Source organism: Ochotona princeps, chromosome 29, assembly GCF_030435755.1.
Source record: "Ochotona princeps isolate mOchPri1 chromosome 29, mOchPri1.hap1, whole genome shotgun sequence".
NCBI lineage: Eukaryota > Metazoa > Chordata > Mammalia > Lagomorpha > Ochotonidae > Ochotona > Ochotona princeps.
The window spans coordinates 2,276,796-2,291,682 of NC_080860.1; the positions used below are offsets into that span (position 1 = coordinate 2,276,796).

General features: G+C 52.7%; 1 protein-coding gene across 1 annotated transcript in view; it reads right to left on the minus strand.

Moving 5' to 3' along the window:
* The window catches only part of TMEM132B (transmembrane protein 132B), a 112,898-nt gene that overhangs the window by 18,001 nt on the left and 80,010 nt on the right, over positions 1-14,887 (minus strand). The window contains exon 4 of the mRNA XM_058656639.1: positions 10,466-10,609. Within this exon, the coding sequence (XP_058512622.1) occupies positions 10,466-10,609 (144 nt within the window). The remainder of the gene's footprint in view (positions 1-10,465; positions 10,610-14,887) is intronic.

Below are 14,887 nucleotides of genomic sequence, written 5' to 3' on the forward strand. Positions count from 1 at the left end.
CCACCCACCCCCCACTTTCAACAGAAGGCAAGGGACACATGTGTTTGTGTGATTGGCACTGTGGCACAGTGAGTAAAGCTCCTACCTGCAACACAGAATCCCAAGCAGAGAGTCTGTGGAGTCCCAGAGGCAGCACCCCAAGCAGACAGCCTGTTGGAGTCCCAGATACCCCTCTTCCAGCCCAGCTCCCTTCTGATGTGCCTGGAAAAGGCAGGCAGCAGACGGCCCGGTGCTGGAGCCCCGCACCCATGTTGGGAGACCCAAATGGCACTTGCCTTTGGCCAGCACTGACTGTTGCAGCCACCTGAGCAGTGAATCCAAAAATGGGTGATTTTTCCCTCTCCCTCCTCTTTCCTTCCTTCCTTCCCTCCTTCATCCTTTCCCAGTCCCCTCCCCCTCTCCCTCACCCCCAATTCTTCTCATTCTATTAAAGAGAGAGTGTATGAGCTATCCTTCTGACTCCCCAAAAGGCCCTTGCAGTTGTTTTCAGTGAGACTGGACTTGGTCTTCAGCAGCAGCCAAAGCGGCCACGTCAGTCTAGTGGCGTCCGTCAGTGAGCCGCACACAGCGACTTCTCCACGTGTTTGCGGGGAAGACAGGGAGCCTCAGAATCTCTGGCCATCACAGTTGCCGGGTCATGGAACTGGGCTTCTGCTCCTCCTTCCGCTCACATCTGCTGCTTCCCAACTTGGGGGAACTTCTCTATGGATAACGTTAAGGGAAAAATCAATACACTTGTGAAGAGTATAGGTGTTTGGCACACAGTAGGTGCAAAATATATGCTAGTTATTCTCACATCCAAAGCCAGCCTCTGAGGCTTATCATTTCATGATAAGCAAAATTGCTTACCATCCCCCACCCCAGAAGCCATGTCCACTGGACGCTCCATGAGAGGCAACATCAGCTCTGGTTCCAATAACCTCCCCACGAGACTATTCATGCAGTAGCTCCTCCGTGCACAGTGCAGGGTCAAGGGGGGAGCAGGCAGGAGGGATGGAGAGAGGGACCGACTAGCTCATCACTGCAGCATGGAGGCGTCCAGTAAGACACAAAGACAGATGAGCAGGCCCACACACAGCACCTGCACAACAGCAGACCCCCTGTGGCCTCAGGACGCTGCCCTGTCCCAGCGCTTGCTCGGTGCAGGTGCGCACGGCAGAGAACGGAGCAGGAGCTGGGAAGACCAGGCCACACCCAGGTCCTGCTGTGCCTTGCCTCTGGTGAGGGGTGGGGCATCACCCATTCACCCTCCCAGCTGTTGAAAAAGTGGCATTTGCTAGGCATTGCAAGAGGGGCTGGAGTTGCGAGGTGGCGATTAGCCATGTCCACTACTTTCAGGGAGCTCATCAGTCACTCGAAATGACTGTCAGACAGAATGTGTTGTTCTGGATGTGGTAGCTAAAGACTGCAAGGCAGCTCAAGTTCGGCTGTGGTGGAAGTGCCCCCAGCAACAGCCTCATTTGCAGTACAAGTCAGGGCCAGCAACCTCGTCCTTTGTGGCTCCTAAGCATAAGCTCACCAACAAGAAGGTCCCTGCAGCTTCACTCTCAAGCTAACAAGGCAGAGGCAGCCTAAACCTGCCATGAGGCAGGTGACCAGGCAGTTCCAGCTGCACCACTGAGTCGCAGAAGTAGGTGTGTCCCCTGCCCTGACAGCGCAGGAGAGCAGGGGGAGCAGGGACTTGGCCACAGACTGAGTGCTGGGCTGTGGGACAGAGGCTGTTGTATTCCAGGCACTGCTCTAGGCGAAAAGGAGTCGGCACTGGGGGAAAAAAGAAAACTCCTCCAAAGGCAGAAGTACCAGGCATTCAAGGGACATTGTCGGTCATGCCCTCACCAAATGTGTCATTGGCTACATCACATGAGGAAGGAGTAAGTGTAGAGGCATGCACAGCCTGAGCCTGGGCAATGTCTCTCAGGCCTGGGTGGCATCCCTCAGGCGTGGGTTGCATCCCTCAGGCCTGGGTAGCATCCCTCAGGCCTGGGTTGCATCCCTCAGGCCTGGGTGACGTCCCCCAAGCCTGGGTAGCATCCCTCAGGCCTGGGTAGCATCCCTCAGGCCTGGGTTGCATCCCTCAGGCCTGGGTGACGTCCCCCAAGCCTGGGTAGCATCCCTCAGGCCTGGGTTGCATCCCTCAGGCCTGGGTGACGTCCCCCAAGCCTGGGTAGCATCCCTCAGGCCTGGGTGACGTCCCCCAAGCCTGGGTAGCATCCCTCAGGCCTGGGCGACGTCCCCCAAGCCTGGGTAGCATCCCTCAGGCCTGGGTTGCATTCCTCAGGCCTGGGTTGCATCCCTCAGGCCTGGGTGACGTCCCCCAAGCCTGGGTAGCATCCCTCAGGCCTGGGTTGCATTCCTCAGGCCTGGGTTGCATCCCTCAGGCCTGGGTGACGTCCCCCAAGCCTGGGTAGCATCCCTCAAGGATCTAAAACAAAGCAGGGAAGAAGCAAAGCATAAGAAATCCAATTTTGAAAAGCTATCAAAATTAATAAACAGGCTTAGTTATGTTACAGGGTATAAGATCAATATGAAAAACCCAATTATGTGTGTATATACAATCAATAAAATGTCATAATCATTCAATTAAGTAAGCAATTCCATTTACAATATCACTTCAATATTTTGGGACAAACTTCAGAGAAGTACAAAACTTATGCTCTGAAAATGAACACTGTGGCAAACAGGCCTGTGTCACTGGGAAGAGGTGCTGTGTTCCTGCATCAGGAGGCTGAACACGCTCACAGTGGCAGTACTCTGGCGACAGTCACAGTCATAGAACACCTGTCACACCTCCCAAGGTCTACCTGCTTCCTGGCAGAAACGCACAATCTGATCCTAACACCTAGGTGGGAATTCAAAGGCCCCAAACCATCAAAACAAGCATTAGATGACTCCTATCACCCAGCTACGAAACTTACTATAGAGTTACAATCACCAAGTGAACATGCTATCTTCACGAAGAAAGATCATGGAATTGACCTAAGACCTGTTACTTAGCTTTTGACGAAGGTGGCAGGACAATCCAAGAGGAGAGAAGAATGCCATTCTCAACAAATGCTACTGTGGAAACTGGTCAGACACCTGCCAAACTGGGGAGTTTACACCCTTACCTCACACCACACACAAACTCTAAATGCATCACAGGCCTAGATGGAAAAGCTACAACCACGTAATTAATGTACAGAAGAAAACCCTCGAGGAACAGTTTTGTGAACTTGGAAGAGGCTAGTACTGCTAGGATGCAACAACAATGGCAGAATCCACCAAAAAAAGGAAAAAAAAAAAAGACAAACTGGACCTTTGTCAAAATGAAAAACTATGGCCAAAGACCCTCTCAAGACACAGATAAACCACAGCCTGTAATTAGAGATTTTTTTTTCAAATTCCGTATCTGATACACAACATGTTGCCAGAATATCAAATGTAAATTTAATTTTTAGTTCCTTTAAAATTGGACAAAATATTTGAAGATACTCCACCAAACAAGCCCTTGTAAACAGCAAATGGCATGTGGAAAAGACATTTAATAACGCATAGTTCTTCAAGTCGAAGAAAATGGGAAAAATTTAAAAAGTGACAATACCAAGTGTTGGCAAAAAATTAGCGCTAATGGATCCCTCAGACTCCGAAGGTGGGATGTAAAATGCAGCAACCACTTGATACTGCTTGGCAGTTTCTCAAAAAGTTAAACATGCCTTTATCATGTGGCGCAACTTTCCTAATTCCTAAGGAATTGAAATGAGAACTTCCGCCCAGGCCAGAGTTCACATGATCTTTTCAATTATAGCATTTGCTATAATCAATAAAAATGACAATCTAAACATCCATCAACAGATTGACAAATCACAAGGTAGAAACACCCCCCAGCAAGCACAGGGCCAAATCACAGGGTGTCCGTACCATGAGACACCCCCCAGCAAGCACAAGGAATGAGTCATTGACATACAAAATCATGTGGTGGGGGGAAGGTCAGGGGTGAATCTCAAATTAATTGGGTTGCGTGCAAGAAGGAAGAAACCAGACCAAAAAGGAGAAAGAACACATACTTAACAATTCCCTTTATGTAAAACTCTGGAAAATGAAAATTAATCTTCCGTGACAAGGAGGAGGGGAGAGGGCAGGAGACAGAATTACCATTGGGCACGAACAGAGCATGGAGGCCAAGGGCATGTTCCTGCTTTGACTTGCACACGTCATCCACTAGAAATGCATGCAGCCCAGTCTCTGTCAGTCACCCTTCTTGAAGCTCTCAGGAAGGAAACTGATGGACATGTTGCCTCAATATATTGCCTTGTACCTATATCCACTTGCATTTGCATCTAGATTTTTTTTTAAAGATAATTTTGAAAGGTAGAGTTACAGAGACACACACACCTGCACACATACACAGAAATCTTCCATCCACTGGTTTACTCCCCCAACAGTCCCAACAGCCAAGCCTGGGCCAGGCCAAAGTCAAGAGCCTGGAACCTCACCCAGGTGTCCATGTGGGTGCAGGGGCCCCAGTACACCGGGCCGTCTTCTGCTGCTTTCCCAGGTGCATAAGCAGGGAGCCAGGTAGGAAACGGTAGAGTCAGGACTCAAACCGATACTCGGGCCAGGCCCAGCTGTCATCCAGGATCTCCTCACCCACTGAGCACATAACACATCCCTCTGCAGGAGACGTAGGCTCATGGGCCAATGTGGCTGGGCCTGCAGTGTGGGGCCCTAGTCTGGCCCTGGCAGAGCCGGGCTGGGGAGCAGCACTTGCAGATCTGCAGAGGAGAGGAGCAGACACACGTGGCGTGTCTCCTGGGCAGGTGGAGCTGGTAGGTTTGCAGATTTGTGCCGGCTCATTCTGAGATAGCCCTGAACCGTGCAGAAGTGATTCCAAGTGTTAGTTCTTAATTAGAGATGCCAAAGACAGAAATGAACAAATGATCTAATTAATACTGGAATCACTAATGGAGCTGACAGGAACAAAAGGTTAAAAATACAGCAGTATCTATCCTTGGCCAACAGGAAATATATGACACACCTCCAATTAGAACGGAGCAACAAAAGTCCAAATTACCAACATAAAGCAGGGCAGAATCAGACAACAGCCAAACTGCCCGATGACTTCTCCTTAGCTGCACAGCTCCTGGCGGCGGCCCAGGGGAGGGAATTCACACCCGGAGATGTGGCAACCACAGTTCTTACAGAAATTTCTGTCAAGGATTGTTAAAGGTGAAAAACTACCCTTAAGTTTGTTTCTTGGGATGATGATGTTGTTGTTCCCTATGGTCTTCCACGCAAAATCAGGACTCACTCAAAGGCAGCAGATCTGGCGCTCCAGGCCTTGAAGCAGCAGTAACGACAGGAGCTGGCACTGTGGCACACACACTGGAGCTGCTCTGCCAACCACCGGGAAGGCAGCAGGAGACAGCCGGGGCCTGGATCCCTGCAGCCCACCTGCGAGAGCCAGCTGGAAGCCCAACTTCCTGGCTTTAGTCTTCACCCCACGGCTGTTGAGGCCCTTCCCAGTGAACCAGTGGATGGAAGACCTCTTTCTGCGTCTCCCTTCCTCTCTTTCCTGCAAATAAATAAATGAAGTTTCTCTTGAAAAGCAAGCAAGCAGTGCCCACTGACGCAGGAATCCACACCGGCCTGCCACAGCCTTTTACTCTCACAGCTGCCTCGTCTTTGGAACTGAGCAGCACTGTCGTCTAGCTTGGCAATGGTGTCTCTCGGGTGTGTCTCTTCATGGGCCACGTCCAGAATACATTCACCTTCCACCTCGACTATTCTGCAAATCTAGTGACTTAAGCACACTCCCCGGCCTCGGTAGGCACTGCCCGCCAACATGTGAAATGCTGCCACACTGAAGACTGTGCTGGTCTTGCCCAGCAGGCCTGGCCCAGTGACCGGCTCCCTACACACTGCTCAGCAGTCCCAGAGCACATGGAATGTTCCCGACTTATGGATCCCCTGCGAAGCCACGTTTGGAACCAGGAGTCTCACGGGGGGCGAGGGGGAAGGCTTTCAGGTGCCAGCGCCCCTCCTGAGCCCTTTAGCATCTCATTACTGCAAACCCAGCTGCCAGCCTGCGACTGGAAACTTAGTGTAGCAGAAGGGTGGAGGGTGCGATCTTTGAGACCCACAGGAATGTACATTCACTTCTCTCTGAGTGTGGAAGTGTTTATCCCCTACCGACACTGTGTGACCAGTTTCCGGGGCTCTGGGAGCCAGAATTCCTGGACGGACAGCACAGTTACAGATGCGTGAAGACTCGAAACCTTCCATCACAAAGACAGACTCGGGGAAGGTAAGTCAGTTACCACACGGAAATCACACTTCACCTTCTTTCCCCAAAGATCTTCAAAGAGACTTAAGGTTAAAAAGGAAAATTAAGAAATGCATCCTGGCTCCCCAAGGACCCCCAAATAACACTGTGTTATCACACGGTGTTGTGGGTTGAATTCTGCAAGCTCAGGCTGTCATCCCAGCCTTGGCAAAGCTGATCACCTTTAGTAAAAAGGCCCCTATACAGAGGTGTAACTTAGAAGGTCTCGAGAAGGGGCCATCCTGAAGTAGGGTGGTCCCTGAACCCAACAACAAGGCTGCTGATGAGAGAAGGCGTTCTCACGGAGACACGAGGATAAGACCGTGTGATTTCGGAGGCCAAGCCGAGGGTGGCCATGTCACAAGCCCAGGGTGTCTGGAGGCACCAGGAGCAGAGGGAGATGAGCGGGCTCCGGAGGGCCCCGGCCAACAGGCACTAAGAGGGAGAATGGCTTCGGCTCTCTTCCCACCAGACGCCTTTTAAAACTCAACTTTGCCCTCTGCTGCTCCAGGAATTTATCCACAGCTTAAACAGAGGGGGAAACATGCTGTTTTAGCTGTTGTCTTCTGAACTTGGAAAGACGTGCGTGTTCTCTGAAGGCTTCACGCGGATTACCGCAATGGTGGCTGTTGCGATGGTGGGTGTCGCCACGGTCGGCTCCGCCTTGCTCGCTGATGTGCTGACAAAACTCCACGGAAAGGCCTTTCCATCGTCTCATCTCGTGCCCGCATCACAGAGAAGGAATCCGAGTGTGGAGATGCTTAGTGATTTGTTCAAGGTCAAATAGCAGGGAAGAGAAGGGCAGGATGCAAATGATACCATCTGAAGCCTAACCAAAGGACCCAGCCCTCTGCGGGCTTTTTCTTTAGACTGAACTAAAAATGGGGCCTTTTAACTTCCACTCGCGGAACACCAAAAGCACATCTACTCCATCTCCCGCACAATGGCCCTTGTGGGAGTTGAAAGCAGCTCTCAGGCCTCGTCCTCACCTCGCCCGGGCCTGAGCAGCAGCACCCCCTCCAGTCAGCTCTCCAGCGATTCCGTTTCTAGAGCCCTTGGACGCCCGGACACGCTTCAGCAGAACACAATCCAATTTCCCAGGGTTCTTCTAGCGACCGGCAGAGTGACAGGGTGGAATCTATCATTTGCGGCTTCCCTTTTTCAGAGCCCATGGTGTAAGTAAGTCACATCTCACACATTTGCGAGGCCTGTTGTCACAACCCCAGCAGCACAGGAGCAAGGAGCAGGGACCGATGTCCTCCGCCCTCCGTGGGCGACAAGACAGAGGGGCTGGGGGCAGGGGCGGGCGCACAGGCTGCCAGGAAGGGGCAGCTTCAACCAACTCCAGGTGAGGTGTGCAGCAAGCAATGTAGGCCAGGGTCTCTGCCGATCTCCATGCGAAACTGCCAGCTGTTTTACACAATAGCCATAAATTAAATACTTTAAAACTATGTGGACCACACACACACACGTCTGAGCAGGATCGGGTCTGCAGCAGCCTTGCCTGACCACTGCTCTCATCCCACGTGCATTCACGCCCACGGAAGTTGCTCCTGCTGCGCCTGCCTCTCCCCATACTCATCTGTCAGATCTCACTACTGGTTTAAAAAAAATGTCCCAGGGTTCTTCTCACACACACCACTGCTGCCGTTTACGGCGGAACTTCAGCCTCTTTTTGTCTGGGGGCTTTTGCTGTGTGCTGCCTAACTCACTGTTTGAGACCCCTGTGTCCTGTAGCCGAGGGCCTGGGTTCCAGTCCCAGCCCTGCTCCTGATCCGGCCTGTGGGCAATGTGCACCCAGTGGAGCATCTGTGGACACCTCAGGTGAGCTGTGCACCTGCCACTCTCGTGGAAGACCCACGTGGAGTTCTGGGCTCCTTGCTTCAGCCTGGTCCAGTCCTGGGAGTGAACCAATGGAAAGGAGTCCTTCCCCACCATCCCATCTCTCAGATAAGTGGGTAATAGTCAGTTTAACACTTGACGTTGAGTCCCTTGAATCTTGTCAGGTTAAGCTAGAATTCTAGCTTTTCCAAGCCATCATTACATCCTCAAATGCCGTAAAATCCCGGATCCAATAAGCTAATCTATGTGCGTGGCCACGCTTTGCACATCTTCCTAACTTCACACTTTCCCCTGCTGAAAGCTTCACAGCTTCCAATACATGAAGGCCTTTGCTGAGCCCTGCGAGAGTCTCCTGGGAGATCATCACACAGTGTGTTCTGTGCCGTGACAGGGTCGGCTGAGTGACAACTCCTTGAATGGAGGGCGTTTCCCTGGAGTGCGCCAGTGACTGTCCTTGGCTGCGGATGCCCCTGGGATGACGTCATGGCCACTGCTTGGTTCTGAAGACAACTCCATTCATCTTGGGAGTCAGACCCACACGTTCTGTAGGCACTGACTCTGCAGTCGGGACAGCCCAGAGCCGCTCACTACATCACCTCACCTGACACAGGCCCTGCTCTCTAACGAGGTCTGAAATCCTGAAGGCAGCCCTGAGGTTGGTGATTGGTGGGCTCTGCTTTGCTCCTCTGAAGATGGTGTAATGACTGGCTACAAGGTGCCCCACCTTCACAAAGATGCAAAATTGACAGTTGAGTGAGACATCTCCCAACACTACATTGGCCAGAATGGGCAGAGAGCATGTCCAAGAATGTCTGTGAATCACAAACAACCGAATGAGAAGCACTCACTGGACTTGCCTCTCTTGAGTAGAGATCTCTGCGGAGCAGGAAGAAGGTGCCTCCCTGCGGGGCCCCACAGCAGCTCTCAGGAGGTCAGGAAGGGCTGAGACAGCCACACCATGACTTGTCTGCTTGAGCCCACAGTGGCACGGGCAGCCAGATGTCACCTCCACATGCCTTCATCCGTGACTCCTTCCTTGGGTGCTTACAAACATGCACTGTCCGAGGAAACTTGAAACAACATCCTACTGCTACGTCACATCCCTCGGGTCATCCCCTTGGTCCCAATCCTGCTCAGTCCCACAGCCTTGAGTTCCCAGGACCCAACTCCACCCTTCCAGTACCAGGAGTGCCAGGAGACCCAGGGCAGGCTGAGTGCTCCAGCCAGAAGGAGCTCACCTGTTGTCTCCAGAGAGAATTAGCATTCCAGGCCCAGGGACCAGCAATCTCAACCTCAGCTTCCTATGCCTTCTTTTTTAATCAGGCCCCACAAATACCCCATTTTCTATATCAGCCTCTGGACGCAGCCTCCCAGAGGCTACAGTGAGAGGACTCAAGCTCTGCCATGGGGAAAGCACTAGAGGCTTTCTAAGTGTGAGGCACATCCCAAAGCGGAGCCCGTGATCCAGGTAGCATCCAAACAGCAGCCGCCCTTAGAAGGTGCTTTTCTATAACTCATGAACTGAATGACCAGTTCACTCTGAAGGGACAGGGTTGTCCTGAAGACCTAAGGCCTACCTCCCCAGGATCTCAGCTGCCAGAGCAAATGGCACCCAACGGGCTAAGACAACATGGGCAAAAGCACCTAGGAAGAATGTAGAAACAAACCAGAGTTCAGAGTCAGCCATGTGGCTAACACAGCGAAGGATGCCACAGAACCGCCCCATGGCAAATCCCCAAACTTTTGTGAGCTATCTCCTGGTTATGCCCATGTTCAGTGGAACATGGGGAGCTCTCTAAAAACTGTTCATGTCATCTATTGTGATGTCCATTCACAAAACCCACCACATCAACCTGATGGGTTTTATTGTCTTACGAACAAGGCTACATTGGTTTTCAAGCTGGAAAACCTGCATTTATTGGCGCCAAACCCCAACTACTAGCTATCCGGTCATCTCCAAGAAGACAAAGAACTTCAGGAAAATACACTGAGTCCGCAACATCATTGGGCCCAGGGAGCTCCGGCCGGGGCAGGGGCAGTGTTTGAACTGCAGAAGTTAGGAAACTTATGCCCTAAGAGGGAAGACAGTGGGTGGGACAGCCAGGAAGGGGGAGGGGCAGACAAAAGCGGAGCACAGATCATTATTTCAGGTTGAGATGAAGGGTCAGGGAGCCAGGGGGCTACAACCTCCCGGGCCCTGGGAGCCTGTGGTCAGCCACTGTCCTCGATGAGGTCAGCTCCTCCAGCCTCCCCGCCCGGGGATGTGCAGACAGGGCAAGGCCCCGGCACAGAGGTGCCCAGGCTGCACACGGCCTGCCCTACCTTGACGACATCCTCGTCGGCCGACCTGCACTCCACAGACTCCGAGACGTGCACCACGGAGCCATCCTCCTGGACAGCCACAACCTTGACGGGCACTGAGACTGGCTTGCCGGTGAGGATGGCGGTGTTCAGAATCTCCGTGTCCTGAACAGGAGAGAGAGGGCAGGTCAGCAAGCTCTCACTTAGTGCACAGCCACCCAGAGACCTGCGACCTCGACTGTCCTTCCAGAACCCCAACAGAATCCGAATGGATAACATCACACAGCCCATGTGAGTGGAAGACTCCAGGCGGCATCAGACAAGCAAGCCTGGCAACTGGGCCCCTCCCAGACTTCACTGTAGCTTCAAATTGGGAAAGACAACAGCACAAAGAACCAAAGAGCAGCAGTCGCACCTTGTGACCCCCACCCGCCCTGAGCTCAGCCCCCAGAGCTCCCTCCACGGGCGGGGGTCTGTGACTGCCAAATGCAGATTATTTCGCTTCTGAACTAAAACATTCTGCAAAAGCTCTACTGTCCATGAGACAAAATCCAAGCCGGCTGACACAGAGCGCCGCCCCGCCCAGCTCCCCACAGCTCGCCTTGCTCCACACCCCTTCCCTCCCATCACCAGACATCAGCACCATCAAGTCATTTTAGAGGCTGTCAGCAGGCTCTGCCCCAAGCCCGTCTCTGGATCTGGGCTCCGCAAGCTGGGAGATGGGGTCTCAAGAACCCTGTGACTTAGTGGCCTCCCGAGTGAAAACTGTGGAGTGAGCTGGGAGCAGAACTGGCTCAGCATGAACAGCCTGCAGATGATCTAGGCTGCTGGCCTAGGGGCTCTGCCCGTGTCACATCCCTGTGACACACGCCTGAGGGGCCAGTGGCCTCTGAGCCACCACGGGCTCTGCCCCATCCCTGTGACACACCCTGAAGTGCCACTGGCCTCTGAGCCACCACGGGCTCTGCCCCATCCCTGTGACACAACGCCTGAGGGGCCAGTGGCCTCTGAGCCACCACGGGCTCTGCCCGTGTCACATCCCTGTGACACAATGCCTGAGGCTGGTACCACATGAAACAGATGTACTGAGCTGGTAGTTCTGAAAGCTGAAAGTCCAGGTTCCAGCAAGTCCACTCACTGAGCCTCCAGTGAGGACCCCTGGGGGCAGCACAGGAACAGAAAGGAAACATCCAGAAGAAGGGACCCAAATGAAAAAAGCCATGCTCACAGGAAGTGGCCCACCAACAGTCGGCGTTAGTGCCTTGTGAGAGCCTGCCCACATGGCTCGATCACCCAGCAGACACTGCCCCGCCACACCATCATGCTGGTGGTCAAACTTCCAGCACACAAACCTTTGGGGTCACACAGAGCCCATTTGCAAGCCACAGCCATCGCACTCCACAACAGGACAATCAAAGCTCTTCCGTAAGACAGCTTCTGGGTGAGGCAGGCCCTGTAACAGGCGCTTCATGTGTAAGAATCCTCGAGATAACTGAGGTTACCGCACTGGCATGCTTTCAACTATGAGGAACAATACTGGGAACAAAAACCTCTGACTGACCAAGAAGCTGGACCACACTGAGTCTTCATGGAGATCAATGCCCACCAACATTATCTGCCCAACGCAGCATCCCAGGAAACACCGGGGAATGACCAGACAGTGTGCTACACGCACACATGTGAAATGTTACACAGTACAGGGTGAGTGTCTCACTTAGCAGCTAAGCTGCTCCCCAGGATGCTCAGACACCCCATCAGAGCACCCAGGTTCAAGGGTGCTCACACGCATCACAGCGCCCAGGTTCAAGGGTGCTCACACATGTCAGAGCACCCAGGTTCAAGGGTGCTCACACGCCACGTCACAGCACCCAGGTTCAAGGGTGCTCACACGCCACGTCACAGCACCCAGGTTCAAGGGTGCTCACACGCCACGTCACAGCACCCAGGTTCAAGGGTGCTCACACGCCACGTCACAGCACCCAGGTTCAAGGGTGCTCACACGCCACGTCACAGCACCCAGGTTCAAGGGTGCTCACACGCCACGTCACAGCACCCAGGTTCAAGGGTGCTCACACGCCACGTCACAGCACCCAGGTTCAAGGGTGCTCACACATGTCAGAGCACCCAGGTTCAAGGGTGCTCACACGCCACGTCAGAGCACCCAGGTTCAAGGGTGCTTACACACCACGTCAGAGCACCCAGGTTCAAGGGTGCTCACACGCCACGTCAGAGCACCCAGGTTCAAGGGTGCTTACACACCACGTCAGAGTACCCAGGTTCAAGTCCAGGCTCTACGCACCGTGATGACAGCTCATTGCCATGAAGCGGGATGACATCTGAATAGTGCCTGAGAGTGACATAAGTCATTGCATGGACATTCCCTTCCTGATTTTGAAATTTCACTCGATCTATGTGAGAACTGGGAGGTGGGGGAAGAGATATTTATAAAGGATCATCCTATGCACTCAGAAATATCTCAATAAGCTCATTGTAACAAGTGTTTGTGTTATTAAAAAATGAATTTGGGGGGGTTTGGGTGAAGGTATGGGGAAGTGCACGTTTTCAGACTCGCTGGGTGACAAACACCAAGCTGAATCACTGAATAACGGTACAAAGAAGCAGGATACGATAAGGGCCTAACAAACATAATTAATGACACAACTAATTCTTTCAAACACTTAGATAATCTGCCAGGCCCTGTGCCAAGTGATTCACTCATGGGCTCTGCTAATAGTGAAGCATCTTTATAACAATGTACGGTTCAACAGGCATTACCATCTGCTCACCAACAAAACACTCAGAAATAGTACCTTCCACGTCGTACGGGCTTCGGAAATGTCATCTGGTCTTACTAATACCGTAGTTCCTCTCCAGGCAGCCCTACTGAGGGACTGCTGTTTCTGTCGTCATCTTACAAATAAGGGAGCTGCCGTTAGAAAGCATTCAGGATGCTGGCCAGAATCGCACTGCTGCTAGGCAACAACACCAGGGTCGGAACAAAGGAGGTGGTGCCACTGCCCGACCGCCTGGCCATTGGGTAGCCCCTCCCAGCTCTGGCCCTGGGAAATAGACCTAACAACCCATGTCTCCAAAGGAAGCGTTAAGGACGCAAGATTGGCTTGTAGGGATGTTACCAACCTCAAAGCAGGCATTTTGTAAACACAAAGTTTAATGTTTAGTAGAAGCAGCCAAGTCTCCCCAGTCCTGGGTCACGAGCAGGTGTGACTTGTGATGGTCCATCCAGGCAGCTGCCCCAGCATACGAGAACTGGGCCCCCCCCCCCGCCTTGCTGTCTGCCAGCTGCTCTTTGTTCCCTGGTGCCTCAAAGTGGGAGTCTAACTCAGCCCCCATTCTGCTCTCTGACCCCTTGACTGCTGACTGTCAAAGGTGCGAGGCAGAAATGACTGGCAATCAGAGATCCTAGGGAACGCTGACTCCAGCTGCAGTGGCGATGCTCGGGCCCTCTGTGGCCCATCCTACGGCTCTGATATCTGCCCAGCTCCCCCCTTCCCCACCACGTGATGGCTATTCTTAGATGCTGATAATTTATTAGTCACAAGGCAGTGAGTGATTTCTAAACTCAGCTCTTTATGAGCCCTTGGACAACACAGAGAAAGTTATTTCCAACTGGATACTGCTCGGGAGTTAATAAAATGGGTTCCATTGAGAAGCTGTTGAGATGTCCCCCATGGGCCGCCGTAGAGCTGAAAGACAAGGCTCCCAGGACAGAGCTCCTATCAGCCACGCTCCGGCCCCCGCCCACGGCCAGTTCAGACACCAGCCCTCAGGAGCACAGGTGCTGCTCAACTGATATGAGTCAGACTCAGACTCAGGGAACACAGCTGTGCAGCAATCGGACAGTTGAGCCTGTCTCCACCACCACTGGCACAGCAGGACACAAGTGAGGCGCTCCAGCTCTCCCTACATCCAGGGGTTCTGCAGGGAGTTGGGGACTAAGCCAATTAAACCCACAAGACTGTTGCACCACACCCCTGTTCTCCCCTCCCAGAGAAGTAACATCCCAAACGTGGTTGAATGCAAGCCAGGCCCCCCACACCAGGGATGCGAGCAGTATCCCCAGGCCCCCCACAGTAACACTGTCATGGTTCCAGTTTACCATCCATCACACAATGAACCTGCTCCCTCCTCTGCCCATCACTGTGGACCAATTCACACATTAGCAATGAGCCAGTGAGTCCTTCCCTTCAATAACTGGGAATGGGGATTAGAAGACTATAGCCTCGGGTGACTTCTCTCCAGAATGGACAGGGTATAAACTAAGATGCAGGTCCTCACCTCTGCTGCCAGTTGAGCAGCAGGCAGAAAGAGGTAGAGATAAGAGGTAGAGAGAATTTCCTAGCACTCTAGTGTCGGCTTCAATTTTTTTCTCTTTTTTAAAGACTTATTTATTCGGGAGGCAGAATTACAGAGAAAAGGGCAGAG